This window comes from Bufo bufo, chromosome 3 (assembly GCF_905171765.1).
Source record: "Bufo bufo chromosome 3, aBufBuf1.1, whole genome shotgun sequence".
NCBI classification, from domain to species: Eukaryota; Metazoa; Chordata; class Amphibia; order Anura; family Bufonidae; genus Bufo; species Bufo bufo.
The window spans coordinates 136,160,295-136,176,026 of NC_053391.1; the positions used below are offsets into that span (position 1 = coordinate 136,160,295).

At 41.6% G+C, this 15,732-nt stretch overlaps 1 protein-coding gene across 3 annotated transcripts in view; it reads left to right on the forward strand.

The window, feature by feature from the left end:
- The window catches only part of MTMR4 (myotubularin related protein 4), an 82,619-nt gene that overhangs the window by 53,910 nt on the left and 12,977 nt on the right, over positions 1-15,732 (forward strand). For all 3 annotated transcript variants that reach the window (XM_040423636.1, XM_040423635.1, XM_040423638.1), the window contains 10 exons: positions 978-1,074; positions 3,213-3,326; positions 4,674-4,873; positions 5,184-5,312; positions 7,355-7,466; positions 8,977-9,172; positions 9,254-9,439; positions 9,694-9,864; positions 11,531-11,685; positions 14,167-15,244. In XM_040423636.1, the coding sequence (XP_040279570.1) occupies positions 978-1,074; positions 3,213-3,326; positions 4,674-4,873; positions 5,184-5,312; positions 7,355-7,466; positions 8,977-9,172; positions 9,254-9,439; positions 9,694-9,864; positions 11,531-11,685; positions 14,167-15,244 (2,438 nt within the window). The remainder of the gene's footprint in view (positions 1-977; positions 1,075-3,212; positions 3,327-4,673; positions 4,874-5,183; positions 5,313-7,354; positions 7,467-8,976; positions 9,173-9,253; positions 9,440-9,693; positions 9,865-11,530; positions 11,686-14,166; positions 15,245-15,732) is intronic.

Consider the following 15,732-nt stretch of genomic DNA (forward strand, 5'->3'; position numbering starts at 1 on the left):
CAAAGGGGTCGTTCCATTGAACAATAAATCACCCATCCACATTTTTGGGGTTAAGTGTCTCATCTTGCCCCTCTGGGGCCCCAGACAATCACTTCTGTATTCCCTGGTGGACATGTATGTTCACTGCTGCTCCATTTAGGGGATGATGAGTAGAAGCGCTCAGATCTCCAGCAGCCCCATAGAGTTGAATGGAGCAACATCATGCATGCGTGTTCCTTGCTCTATTCATTCAATCCTTGTGGTGATCGTCAGGAGCCCAGTGGTCAGAGCCCCGCTGATTTTTATCCTGTGTATAGGGGAGAAGTTGTTGCAATTGAGCAACCATTTTAAAGCTAGAGAGTCTTTGACATGGATGGCCAACCTGAGCCTCCCCAGCTGTTGCAAAACTACAACTACCAGCATGCCTAGACTGCCTACAGCAGGGCATGGTGGGAGTTGTAGTTTTACAACAGCTGGAGAGCCACAGGTTGGCCATCCGTCTATGATAATCTAGCGCATTGCCGGAGGATGAGGCGTATGCCTCGTTATAAATTAGGTGTAGCCTTCAGCAGTCCGTGCGCCTGAACTGAAATGTGACTGGCGTAGATTTCAGTCTCTCCTTGCCAGAAACCTGGCATACAAGAAGATAAATGTGGGGCTGATAGCCCTGCCCTCGCCATGCCCCTTTTTCTGGAAAGTAGCAAAGGCAGTGGAGAAATGCCACTTGTGCAAAAAAGTTTGTGCAAGTACAGTTGAAAAAGTCGCAAACATGCAATTTGCGACTTTTTCACACCAGAAAACTGGCGAAAAGATAAAATAACTTAGGCCCATAATGTTCACCCTTCTCGTCTGCCCCTTTAGATCCTGTAATCACAAGAACCCTTTCTTGGGTTACAGAAAATTCTGCAGTGTTGCTGCCCCTGTTCTTGACTACTGTAGATGTCCGAATCTGTCTGGCGTGTTGCTCATTTACGTTGTTGTGACTGGCTTTGTTTCAGGTGACCATATAAAGGATCGCTTTCAGATGGAGCTGTTGCGAATGGGTTTCGATATGCAGAATGCCTGGCGAGTATCTGATATCAACCACAACTACAAGTGAGGAATTAAATGCATACATCATGCTTTATGTTAACACTTTTTTTGACTCATTGCACCAATTTCTTTTGGCTTGCTTGCTCACCCCTGTAATTATCATTGGCATCACTGTGCGGAAGGAAAGTGCTGCAGGCTGAGACTCGCGCATAAAGGGGACATTTAGGATAGTGGTTTAGAGGAAAGGCAGTGCTATGGACTTTGGTAAACAGTCAGATTACTGTTTGACAGTCTTTTAACCTTCAATGTAAAAATCAGGACCTAGTTGTTACCAAATTTTAACTTTTTAGATTTAGACAGCTCCTTCAGTTTATGGGTCCTTTTTTTCTCTATCATAATACATGCAGATCATTGCAGATGTTGACTGTGGTTATACTATTGTAACAATGCATCAGTGTTAATTTGGCCTGTTCTAGAAGTTCTAGTATGAAATTCCCAGTATTTCAGCTATTTCTCAGATTTAATAGAATAGGGTATCTGTGGATCACTGCAGCTAGACAACGTGGAACATGTGCTCTTGGTCTTTGTGGCCCACCCAGCCACAAGAAAATAGTCAGAGAATAAAAAGATAGACCAGGCACTCTATATATGTAGCCAAAACCGAGATGATGATTTGTTAGATATTTTTATTAAATAATTAAATATTTTATTATAACATAGCAGCATAAAGGATAAATGGCAGCAACATCTGATGTGACAAAGCAGCGTAAATAATCCGTGACAGTAATGATACAGTTATCAGCATATAAATAACATAAAAAGTAAAAATAAATTAGCAGCAACAGATATCCAACAAATAGTGCAACGATGTAGTCAATAGCAGCAATGAGAAAACCGCAGTACGGTATGAGTAATAGCAACAATGTTTAAAATCCAGCCATAGAAAAACCGCAGTCCATAGATGGGTCTTTACATATAATATTCCTCCTATATCCCGGCAGGAAGTGCAAAGGTGCAATCACTAGTAGCAATAATTAAAGTCCAGCCATGGGAAACTGTGATCCATACACAGGTATTTGTATACAATGTTCCTCCTATATCTCGGGTCCGAGTATCCTTAAATATTCACAATTCCACTATTGATTTTCTAAAACAGCGCATACCCGCATATCACCAGTCTTTTCAATGAGGCAGGAAAGACCAGAAGGTACAGAGCGGTGACTTACTGCGGTGGCGTCCCACCTGGTTGTAGTTACTGTGTCAGTATTACCTTAGTCTGGTCGTTGTTCACCTGTCTAAATGCGGGCTTGATGATTCGTAGTAGAATGGATGTCTGCTGACTGTGCATTCAGCGGGTTGTGCGTTCAGTGGAGTTGCGTATCGGCAGAGCTTTATTTCAAAAGCTTTGATTCAAATCCAGGGAAGATTCTTTTGCCAGCCTGCCGGTGCAAGGTATAGACCATACGCGTTTCGGGGATGTAGAAGTGACCACTTCCTCAGATTTGTCCTACTGGGTAATAACATTTTTTTTTTTCCTTGAAATGCATTATGCTGAAGGAGCAGCTGGTTGTATATGTCCCATAAGCGGTATTACTGCAATCAGCAGTTGTCACTTGGTAAACCGCTAATCATCCCTCATGTAATGTACATACCCGTCATCCTTTTAGGGCAGTTGATGATTTTTACAGCTGCTCTTGCTAGCTTAAAGAGGACCTTTCATTACAATAAAAAATCTAAACTAAGCAGCGCTCAGCTCATAGCCTGGGAGAAAAAAAAACTCTCAGGCTATGAGCTGCGCGCTGCGATTGGCCAGAGTTACAGCCTGGGAGAAGGAGACGCCCAGCAGAACAAGAGCAGGCTCCTCCCGGTTGAGCCAAAAATCTGAAGATACCGGAGCCTATACTGGGAGAACAGAGCGGCGCCCAGGGATAATAGTAAGTGCAGGGAGATCCCTGGGCGCCGCTCTCCATGTCTGTATACTTAGTTTAGATTTTTTATCGTAATGAAAGGTCCTCTAAGGTCTTGAGTCAGAAACCCTCCTGTATTTGCTCCATATACTGTTATGTGGTGTATAGAAGTTTTTTAAATGCAAATTTTTCTGACTAGAGTGCAGAGCCACATTTTTGTTAATTTTTGGTATACCATCTCTCGAATTAAGATGCCGATCTAATAGTGATTCATTTATTTTCATTACCTTTTAGACTGTGTCCAAGTTACCCACAGAAGCTCCTGGTCCCAGTCTGGATCACCGACAAGGAGCTTGAGAATGTTTCTTCTTTCAGATCATGGAAAAGAATTCCTGTTGTGGTGTACAGGTATTGCTAGAAGTTTTTAAACTTGCTGCTCACTTACTGCAGTTCACTGATATCTCTGCAGGTTAAAAGGGGTTCTCTTGTCCCATGAGTAGGTGTTTTTTTTTAAAATCTGCATTCAGTACCCCAAACACTGCATATTTTTGCCCCATATATCTGTTTCTCATGTCAGCACTTTTCATCCCCTGTTCTCAGAATCACTGCATCCCGGCAGGATGTTTACATGCAGAACTTCCTGTTTTCACCAGCTTCCTGCTGAGTATCTAACCAAACCCAGCATGCTTTGCTCTGTAATGTTTCTTAGGGCTCCACCTGTCACACTGTTCTCTCTGCAATTATCACACCCCTACACCTTCTCTCTATATTTGTTAGGCAAAGCAAAGCTTAGTAAGTTTGGTTAGAAAATCCAGCAGAAAGCTGAAAAACGGGAAGATCTATGTGTAACCAGCCTGCCCAGATGCTGATGTAGAGAACAGGGGAAAGAAAGCACTGCCATGAATTTGGGGTAGAAATATGCCGTGTTTAGTGTCATAGAGGAAAATAAAAAGAACCCCTTTTTTAAGGGGTTTTCTGAGAGTTTGATATTGATGGCCTATCCTCAGGATCAGTCATTAATATCAGTTTGGCAGGGTCAGACTCCTGGCACCCCTGCGGCTCAGCTGTTTGAAGGGACCACAATGCTCCGGTGAGTTCCACTATGTCTTCCTAAACCAGTGACTTCACGTTCATCAGTAACGTGGCGTGGGCGCAGTTCAGTCCCATTCAAGTGAATGGATCTATGCTTAGCAAGCAAGGAGGCCGCAGCACTCACGGTAGTGCCACAGCCTCATTAAACAGCTGATCAGCGGGGTTGCCAGGTGACATACCCCTGCCGATCTAATTATTGATGACCTATCCTGAGGATAAGTCATCAATATGAAAATATCAGAAAACCCCTTTAAATGTCTAGCTGGCCATGGCTTCCCTCATTAAAATCAGCGGTGGGCTAGTTGCCTTTGTAGTCAGATCTGCTGCATTCAGACAAATTCCATAGTAGCTGCCATGTTAAAAGGATTGTCTGTGATGAAACAACACCTAAACAATCAGATTCTCCAGGAAAACGTTAAGTTGTCATTAACTTGAGCTCAAGTGACTTGAATTTAAATTTACGTAGTCTCTTATAAAAATTGTGGGATAATCTATAACATTATGTCCTATAATATAAGCGAAGGGAAATTCTTTATTATTCTTTATTATTTTGTCATCCCCAGAACTAGAGATCTTTATTATTTTGGTCATCCCCAGAACTAGAGATCAAGCTTAACTGTTTTTTTTTTTTTTTTTTTTTTTTTTTTTTTTTTTTTTTTTTAGACATGCAAGGACAGGAGCAGTGATAGCCCGTTGTAGTCAACCCGAGATCAGCTGGTGGGGCTGGCGCAATGCTGATGACGAGTATTTGGTCACTTCCATTGCAAAGGCCTGTGCACTCAATCCAGGCGGACGTGCTGCTACTGTGAACTTCAACAACAAAAGTAGCAATGACGGAAATGAAAATGGAGACACCGACTTTGGTAAGACACTAGGGGGAGATTTATCAGGACTGGCATTCCATACACCAGTCTTGATCTCCTGTGCTGGAGTAAGATGCTCCTAATTTAATAAGAAGCAGATGCCTCCTTATGAATTAGTCGCATCTCTGGCATTCTGTGTGCCAGAAACTCAAGTCTACACCAGCCAGGAGCACTAGTGACTAAGCATCGCCCCCTTTTACTCACCACTTCAGTAATGTCCCCCACTATATATTACACACAGTAACATGTACTCTAAAGCACTTTTCCTGTTCATGAACCATTGACTGACTGTTTTCAGTGTCATTTTCAGACTCTTCTCTAACTGCCTGTCCTGGTATTGAGGGGAGCGGGGCACCTCAGAAACTCTTAATCCTAGATGCTAGATCTTACACTGCTGCAGTTGCAAACAGAGCCAAAGGTGGAGGCTGCGAATGTGAAGGTAACAGGATGTTAAGTCTGAATGAAGTCTGTGTGATGGACAGGTATAGATTTAGGGTCATGCTATTCCCACATTGCAGGCTATATTTCACTGAGGAATCTTCATTGGTGTCATTTGTATCAGAAATTCTAGCTCACAAAAGGGAGTGGAGAGTGTATGCTTCACAGGGAACACCCACTGAGCTCAGAGCTTGCAGCTTCACATGCAGTTATGGAAGACGGCTTGTTTTGAAAATTAAATGCACAATACAGAAATTCGGAAATAACATAACATAGTTGAACTTGAAACTCTCTCTAGGTGCATGTCTGAAATATCCATCATTTTAAAGGAACCCTAAACCTATAATGAATGATAGAGGAGATGATTTTATCCACGCAGTTTGTCAGTCTGCAGAATTTTCTGCATGCTCAAGGAACAGTCTTGTACAAATCCTGCAGAGAACAATGTGGTCAGTGTCCTACTGATCTTCTTCAGGCTGTGAGGTGGGGTTTAACTATTTTTCCTGTTGCAGTCAGAGCAGAGGGGTAAAGACTCCTTTTGCTGCCAGTTGTCCTACAGCCAGACATATGACAGTAATAATGAGGAGAGGGGGGATAAAGCTAAAGCCTGATGTTTTGGGCAGCACATAGATTTATTTATTTTTCTGTAGATTTTCAGGTTTTTTTTACAATAGGAAACAAAATTACAGTAGATTAGGGGGTTTGGAGTCGCTGGGGTTTTTGTGTGTTTCTATGCTTATTTTTGTAATTTTTTTTATGATTACATTCTACTTATTTGGCGCTAGAAATAATTTTTTTCATTTGTTTATTGAAAAATTTTCAACAATTTTTCCTCATCTGCAAACTTGTTTCTTCTTCTCAGTGAATCTGTCAGGGAGCTGCTCTGATGGCTCGATCTTTAGCACTTATCTTTACTTTTGTAACAGCTCATAAGCTTTCAAGCATACCAGAGTAAAAAAAAAAAAAAAGAAGAAAGTTTGCATAATGGCAAATGTGTCTTTGTACAATCATAACTGTGAAGGGACAGTTATGTTTGGGCTTCCCTAGTGTTTTCAGCCATATTATTGCTTTTTTCAGCTGCACAGCTAGATGTATTTCTCTAGGAAGCAGGGGGCGTCTCCCTTTTGCCAGTACCATATGCAGTGACCTCATTTTTCTTACTTTCCACTATGTTTGTCTTCGGAGTTAACAGATTAGGAGGGAAAAATCACACTTACAGGCACACAGGAGGCTCCTGTGATGTTCAGAAGCTGTGTAGAAGCAATTATTTTATCGGACTCACAATCTCTGCTAGCTCTGACACGCTCCCACTTCCACTCAGTGTTTCTGTTTCCAGGGGTGGATCTTGCCTGACAACAAGCAGTGGACTGCAGCTTAGGTGGATGTGAGACCCCTAGTGGCTATGATTTTGCAGGCATATTTGTTAAAAGATGTGATTAGGAAATTTGCTTCTTTCACCATTCTCTATTAAATGAAATTGTGTGAAAGTTCAGTGACTATTTCAGCTTTATTGAGTATTTATCAGGTTTGATAAGAATTTATCTGTAGTACGTGAACTAAAGGACATAAAATGAGCCTTTAGAGAAGCGCTCTAAAGGATTCACTGAGAAGGAACAGAAACAGTGTGCAGATGCTGGAAACTGAAGTCTGTAGAGGAAAAGCTGTTGGAATTTTTTTTTAGTAAAGGCCGTTCAAAATTTTTTGGTTTTTAAAAAAAAATAAATAATTTTTTAGCACAAAATAAGTAAAATGCTGCAGTAAAAAAATTGCCCCAAAGGTGTTCAAAGCCTTTAAAGAAAGATCATACAACGAAGTAGATCTAATGTGGCGTACCATGATATTCTATGTCTTGATCGCCTGCCTCTACCACCACTTCATCAGGCAGGCTGCATCTATCACACATTTGTGGCATATCATGTGGGTATGACAGAAATGTGGGACTTGGTGATAATCCATAAATGACCCTCATTATTATCTATTAGTATTGTTACCTTTTATTGAAAGTACTGAAACAATTCTTATATTATTCTGTCCCCCCTTTAGAGTACTATCCAAATTGTGAGGTTGCATTTATGGGAATGGCTAACATTCACTCCATCCGGAATAGCTTTCAGTACCTGCGAGCTGTGTGCAACCAAGTGCCTGACCCAGGAAAGTAAGTTTTGTACTGGAACGGTGGATAGAATATATTTATAGGAGAACTTTAAGATTCTTCTGTCTGCTGCACTATTCAGTTTTTTTGTGTGATGGCCACTTTTTCTTCTTCTACCAGTTCTTAGGCAGTAATCCTTAAATTAGGACTTGAATATTCTGTCTTCAGTCTCCCCTGTTTATAGGGGCATTCCACTCTGGCAGGATATGTGTGTGTATGTATGTGTGTGTATATATATATATATATATATAACCTTTGGGACCCCCACTGATCCTGAAAATAAACACTAAGCACTAGTTTAGCACTGCATCTTCTATATTTTGCTTGCACAAGGTACTACAAGGAATTCTAGCTGGCCCCGTTCACTTAAATAGCGCTATGCAGTGCCCTGTATAAGATTTGGAACCTCCTCACCCGCCTCCCCAAAATGCTGCCATATCCTAGCGAAAAGATAAACTAGCAAGTAAGATTACATGAAATTAAAGGGACACTGACAGGCCCTATAAACATATTTAGATATTCATATGCTGTCATAGGTCTTATAATGTGTATGCCAATCATGTAAGTGTACCCCCTGTCCGCATTTCAAACACTGTAAAATCAACTTTATATTCATATGTGAATCACTTGCCTTTGTGCCCTTACCCGGCACCCTCACTCGCCGGAATCGTAGTGCGCCTGCGTCCCATAACCTTCAATGCGGCGGCTTCAGCGTCTCCTGCGCAGTGAATAATAATGAGCTGAGCGGCGCTAGGAAACGGCAGTTGGGGCGCGGCTGGGCACAAATGCAGGCGAAAGACCGCCCCTTGGGCACAAAGGCAAGTGATTCACATATGAATATAAAGTTGATTTTACAGTGTTTGAAATGCGGACAGGGGGTGCTCTTATATGATTGGCATACACATTATAAGACCCATGGCGGCATATGAACATCTAAATATGTTTATAGGGCCTGTCGGTGTCCCTTTAAAAGGGTTGCCCCACCAGAACTACAGGTGACAAGTATCTGATTAGTGGGAGTTGACTACTGGGACCCCCACAATGAATTCTGAATCCCCTTAGTGATCAGAGTGATGGTCACACATACCCTGCTGCTGTATTCATCTCTATGGGAGTGGAGAAGAGAAGCGCAGTACAACGTATGGAGATGAATGGAGAGGTAGCACGCTTGTGTGACCATTGCTTCTTCACTCAGGGACTCCTGTTTACATGTTTGGTCGGAGTCGCTGATGTAATTTCATACTTATGACCTATCTTGCAGATTATGGTGGGGCAATCCCTTTAAGTAATAAAACAATATAAAAATGTTGGTTGCAGTTGAACGTAAAAAAAAATTGCCAGGGCCAAAGTGAGCAAAAATTTTAAAATATTTTTTGTTGCATTTTTTTTTTTTCCTCTTGATCCTTGGCCTGACCATTTTTTCATTTCCATCAACTAATGCCATCGTCATGATCTTTCTCTCTCAAGATGCCACTTACCTGTCTGGTGGTGAAACCCTTTGTGTGTTTTGTAGCTGGCTATCAGCATTGGAAAGCACTAAGTGGATGCAGCATCTTTCTGTCATGCTGAAAGCTGCCACGGTTGTGGCCAACGCAGTGGATCGCGAAGAGCGTCCGGTTCTGGTTCACTGCTCAGATGGCTGGGACAGAACGCCACAGATTGTATCCCTCGCAAAGCTCCTCTTGGATCCATATTACCGAACGTTGGAGGTGAGCAGTTTGAGTGAGCAGAAAAATGGTTTCGTAGTCTCCAATTTGTTATGCTAAATATATTTTTTTCCCTTTTTTCAGGGGTTCCAGGTCTTGGTTGAGACAGACTGGCTAGATTACGGCCATAAATTTGGGGATCGCTGCGGTCATCAGGAAAATGCTGAAGATCAAAACGAACAATGTCCTGTCTTCTTACAGTGGCTAGATTGTGTCCACCAGCTTCTCCATCAGTTCCCATGTCACTTTGAATTCAACCATGCATTCTTGGTAAAGGATAAGTTGCTTTGCAGTGATTCATTACATTTTTTTATAGAAATTTGCATGCTTGTTTTCTTTTTAAGTGATTGCCTTTTTTTTTTTTTTGTATATTTAATCTGGTTTCCAATATTGAAGAAAAAAAGGGTGAAATTCAAATTATCCTAGTTTGGACTTTTAGGTCAACTAAATGTATTAATTACATTATATTCTTGTACAAAATATCATCACGCAATAGACCGTAATAACATGTTGTCTGAATCCAGGTGAAGTTGGTGCAGCACACTTATTCGTGCCTCTACGGAACTTTCCTCTCTAACAACCCATGTGAACGAGAGACGCGGAACATCTACAAGAGAACTTGTTCAGTTTGGTCCCTATTGAGAACTGGTAACAAGAACTTTCACAATCTACTGTACATGCCTGGTGGCGAGATGGTAGGTGTAATGCGGTAACGGCTCTCTGTGGAAATAGAAGTAAATCATGTTTAAGACTATGGACACCTTTTTATATTGCATTGTATTTATTTTGGGATAAGAACATATTTCCAGTATGTCTTTATTAAAGATTTTAACCGTTTATCTGTAGTCTGGATATTTTTTAGCCCAAAATAAGTACACTGCAATAATTAAACTGTTTCCACAAAGGTGTCCATAGAATTTGAAACTTCTGTAGTTTTTGTGAAGGAAAACATAGCCGTGTATTACACTCAAAAGGTGGATGAGTGGTGTGAAAACCTGCACAGCTTTGCATAAATCAATAATACAGGTGACCACAAAAAACTTTGTAATATGACTTTGTAATCAGTGAGAAATGTTGAGTTCTAATGTTATCAGCTGTTTTTACTATTCCTCCCTTTTGCTAATTGCTTTTCACTTTGAAAAATGTCAGGGCAGGGGTGGCTCCACAGGAGGATCATTGTATTACACTTGTTTTTTAAATCAAATCTTTTTTATTGATTTTTTAATAAGATTTTATACAAACAACCCAAAAAGGGAAAAAACATAAACCCCACCCTCCCCCTTTCCCCACACCCAAAGTCTCGGGTTCGCGGTTGTAAGAAAGTCTCTAGAAGAGGCATCAATGTTGGTTGCGTAGTACTCCAAGAACCATAGTCCCAGAAGATTTTCAGGAAAAGCCATTGCCCGATTTTCCATTGGTTCTCCGCTTTCCACATGCATATCCAGCATCCACTATTGTATTACACTTGTAAGTGCAAGTCTATGGAGAGGGAAAGGGGGAGGAGTGAACAAGAGCTGCGTGAGACACACACAGAAAAGCAGGAAGCTTAAATCTCAGCACAAGCACTTTATTCACAACCATACAGATCAGTAGTTCACTGTAATGTCCTCTATCATCCTGGGGATGCTTCCAAGTTAGGAAGATTCTACTTTCTGTGTGCATTGGATGGCAGCTAGTTTCCGCCCACCATGTCTGAGAGAACTGCAAGCTAGATGTTCAACATGTACAGAGGAAGACTCCTTAAGAATGCCAGATACAAGTCATATAGTGTCCAGAAATAGCATTATTCCTTATGTACACACACTATACTATTTATTAATGCAAAGTTAGTTGACGGGTTGGGTATGCTTTAAGCATGCCTGTGTTGATGTTCATATTACTAGCATGACCAGGAAAGACAACGGAACAGAGTGCCATAGACAGAAAAAAGATGAACTGAGCACTGCTTGGTGAAAAATCTCCTCTACTGTCAATTAATAATATATAAACGAACGGCACTCCTGGAATCCACAGAATTTTTTTTTCTTTATTCACCCATGTGATGCAACGTTTCGGCTCTGAACAAGCTTGAGAAAGGCTCTAGTTCAGAGCCGAAACGTTGCATCACATGGGTGAATAAAGAAAAACATTCTGTGGATTCCAGGAGTGCTGTTAGTTTTTCTATTTATATACCAAGGGGTAAGCAGCTCATTCCCCAGTGAACGTGCACCCAACCTTTCTAACTATTTTTGTGCCGCTTTTCTTCTATAATATATATATATATATATATATATATATATATATATATATATATATATATATATATCTATATCCTTATGTGGACATTTTTGGTATGACAGAGGATACATTTTTGTTTTGTAGGTTTTGCACCCAGTTTGCCATGTTCGGGCTCTCCAGCTATGGACTGCTGTATACATTCCTGCATCTTCACCTTGTATGCCTATTGATGATGGGATGGAGCTCTATCTTTCCCCATCTTCCCAAGGACCAGACTTTAATTCTCGATCACTAGACAGGTATAACAGTTCAGATCAAGTAATTTGTTTTTTTCTTTTATTTATTCTATTACTTTATAAACAAAATAATATATTTGATTTTGCATAGCAAATTTTTCATGAAATCATACCTCTAGTCCCACCCTCTACCCATGCACCCTGGGAAGAGAGGAAAAACAGGAAGTTAATAAAAGGAGGCACAATTAACATTATAACCATAATAGCAGAGATTTCACACTTTATACCCTTTCTTCTTCTCTAACTTTACCTTTGTTCACTGTAAGAATATCGGCCTAGCATCTCCAGGCAACGTCATTATCCCAAGGAACTTGTCTTGTTGTTGCAAAATTCCATTCTCATTTCTGATGATATGGGTCAACGTGTTACTCCATGCTGATAATGTAGGAAGCTGACTAGACGACCACAATCTAAGGCCTGTATTACACCAACAAATTATCTAACAGATTTCCTGACCAATCTTTGGTCAAATGGCCATTTACACACTCAGATCTTTTATGTTCTACACACACCAACTATTAGTCTGATCGGACAGAAATTGGTCAGATAATCTGTTGATGTAACAAAGCTCGAAGTGTCAGTATCGTAGCACACATCAGAGTCTTTATTATAGTTTTAATAAATGGTTCAGGCATTAACAGAAGATGTATCAGTCAAGAGACCATAAAGAGGAGATAAAGGTGCCTCCGTTTGATAAGAAGCACTAAGCATTCTAGTGACCTCAGCCCATACCGGTGGCGCTTGGGATATCTCGAAAGGAGGTGTATCAAATCTGAAGACCCTTGAAAGCCCTTTGGAAGTAAAATACCTTCCACTCTCCTTTTCATTTTTTTATTATTTTTTATTATAAATAACATTCTGTATTGTGCTACCATATAGTAGTCCAGGTAAAGGATGTGCACGTCTTGTGTTACTCCACGCCTGCTGACACCCGTCTGGTTGGTACACTAAAGACCTTAGGAGAGGGCCGAGAGGGAGGAACACAATTGCAAGATTAGTTTTTAGACTGTGTTTAGACAGGTTTTTCAACACCTGGAGAATGTTTCCAGTCCTCTCTTTTGTATCTACTTCCGTTTGCATCCAGAACTGTACGTGGCAATTGTGGATTCAGTCCTTTAACCCGAACTGAAGAGTGGATTTAGAAGTATTTTTCGCTTTATTAGACGCACCCTAGGTTTAAGAGGAGGAAAAGAAGAAAAAAATATTTTTCATCAGACCTCATATTAAATCCTCAGATCAGACCCCCATAAATATCAGGACATACAATCAGGCCCCCCCATATCAGGACATCACATTTGACACCCTTATCAGGACATCACATCAGCCCTTCATGTCAGACCTTAGATTAGCCCACCTTGTCAGACCCCCTTCAGATCTAAGATCAGCCCACCTTGTCAGACCCCCATCCGACTTCAAATGAGATTAAAATAAAAAACTCCTCTTACCTATCCTGCGCCACGGCTCCTCTTCTGCTCCGGCAGAAGTCGCTCTGCCCGGCTTGCGCTGCTCTGTCACCTGACTGCGTGCCGCATCAGGTCATAGTGCGCACACTACGTCCTGACGCTGTACGCGGTCGGGACAGTCAAGCGCCGGCCCGAGGAAAAAAGCCCGGGAGGGTGTGTATTACAAGCGCTTGTGGCGCTTCGCTTCCCGCACCTAATGGATACTAGTGAGCGCTTCCATATGGAAGCGCTCACTAGTATTCGCTTTATAAGACGCACTGCCATTTCCCCCCCACTTTGGGGGGGGGGGGGAGTGCGTCTTATAATGCGAAAAATACGGTAATTCTCCTTTCTACTGGATTCACTTCTGATAGCAAAATAAGATGGTCCAGCATTCGTTACCATGCAGATAGCCAAATAACGCTTGTGCATTTTGGACATGTCCTTAGCCATAGTAAATTTGGTCGAAACACCTAATCATTATTTGGCAATATTGCATTATCTGCAACTACATGTAAGAAGTTTTTAATTACCTGACTAAAGCTCCAATTGATTATAATGAATGCTGGGCCATCCTATTTTGCCATCATTGACTTCCACTGAACACAAAAAAGACCCGTGCATCTACAGTACTTGGAATAAGACACAGGTGAACTGGTAGCATTTGTTATACTGGATTCACTTCAGCCACGTCAAAGGGGCTAAATGGCCAGGGTCAGAGTTATCTCTGATTTTGGCCATTGCAGCAGAAGCCTAGCTCAAATGTCTATTCTATCACAGTGACTTATATGTGTGAAATGCTGCAGATGACATACATGTAGGTCATTTTGCAGCAAGGAGTTGGGCTGATCATACACATGGTCATCTAAAAGTTGTTTGACGGACACCACACTTGATTCCCCCTATATTCTTATGCAGGAACATAGAAAATGTATGACAGAATGGGCCAGGTAAGCAGCTTGCGGAGTCCATCAGGGCACCTACTGGAAAAACAGGTGTCTTCATGTAATTTAACATTACAAAATATTTTTTTCCTTAACAGATTACCCAAAACACGCTCGATGGACAATCTTGTCACTGCTTGTGACAGTGGGGGGCTACTCACACGCACTTCTAGTGACCCCAACTTAAACAATCATCAAGCTAGCTTGGAGTCGCGATGCAGCAATGATGATGGTAGTGATTCAGAAAGTCAGGGTCCTCTGGAGCAAGCCACAGATGTCAAAACCAAGGAAGATAAGGCACGGGACGATCATAATGTCAGCGATGGTGAAGGAAATGTGCAAGAAGCCACTGAAGCCCATAATAATAATAATAATGAAGTGACGCAACATGGTAATTCATCAGATCCCAAAGCCGAATCCCCAGACTTAAACTATGATGATGTTAAACCTGGCTTGGAGATTTGCATAGTTACAGAGGAGGAGACTGTAAGAACAATGCCTATCCCTGACCAAGATCACCAGGATTGTCCTACCTTAACAAAACCTCCCTGCCCAAACTTAGTAGGTGATATGTATGTCAATACTTCATGTAGAGATTTGACCAAATCTATCAAAATGGCAAAGGAAGCCTGTAGGACTGATAGGAAAGCAGTCTCCCAAATCCCAAGAAATGAGCTTTCTTTTCTAGCATCTAACTGGGAGAGTTTACAAGGAATGATGAAATCTGTTCCTGTTGGTGATATTGGACTTCGTCGTCATTTGTCATATGAGCACTCTACAAGAAGCCTTCACAGTAAGCATGGAAGACATACGACTGGTTCATATGTATCTAGGGATGCAGCAAAGATCCCTTACAACTTCCCTGCCTCAATGCACTGTTCTGGCCCCTCACTGAAAAGCTACAGAGGGTTGATAGCTTCTCACAACAGGCCTCTTCACTCTGGTCGATTCTTACCTTTGGTCTGCCCTTCTCCCACACCTCTCCTATATCAAGATGACGATGGTTTACCCATTCCTAATGATGTCGTGCAACAACGGTTAAGACAGATGGAAGCTAGTTATAAGCAAGAGGTTGACCTGCTGCGAAGGCAGGTGTGGGAACTGCAGCTCCAGCTGGAAATTCGACAGTATTGCGCTCCACCTCCCGAACCTGAGGCCGATTATGAAGATGATTTTGTGAGTACCTTTTTTTAAGTCTGTGAATGGTGAAAATACCACCTTGGATCTTGATGCAATTCTGTAGTAAAATTGTAACGTGTTAAATGAGGATTGTGCTGTGGACTTGACCCTGAAGGTTGTGGAAATCCATGGCATTTCTGCTATATAGGGGTCTACTGCGGATTTGAAAATTCACAGCATGCTCCTTTTCCCATGCAGATCGTTTCCACTAAATGTGGATGAAGTTTTCCATAACCCTGTCCACATGCATTTTGCTGTTAATCCGCAGTTTCTGAATTCATCTTAAAGGGGTTATCCAGGAAAAGATATAAATGACTTCTCAGGATAGGTAATCAGTATCAGATCTGTGGGGGTGCGGGCACCCACCGATCAGCTGTTAGAAGAGGCCTTGAGCGCTGCAGCCTTTTCCTAGGCCAGTGACGTCACCATACATCGGTCACATGACCTAGTTGCAGTTTAGCTCCATTCAAGTCAATGGGGCTGAG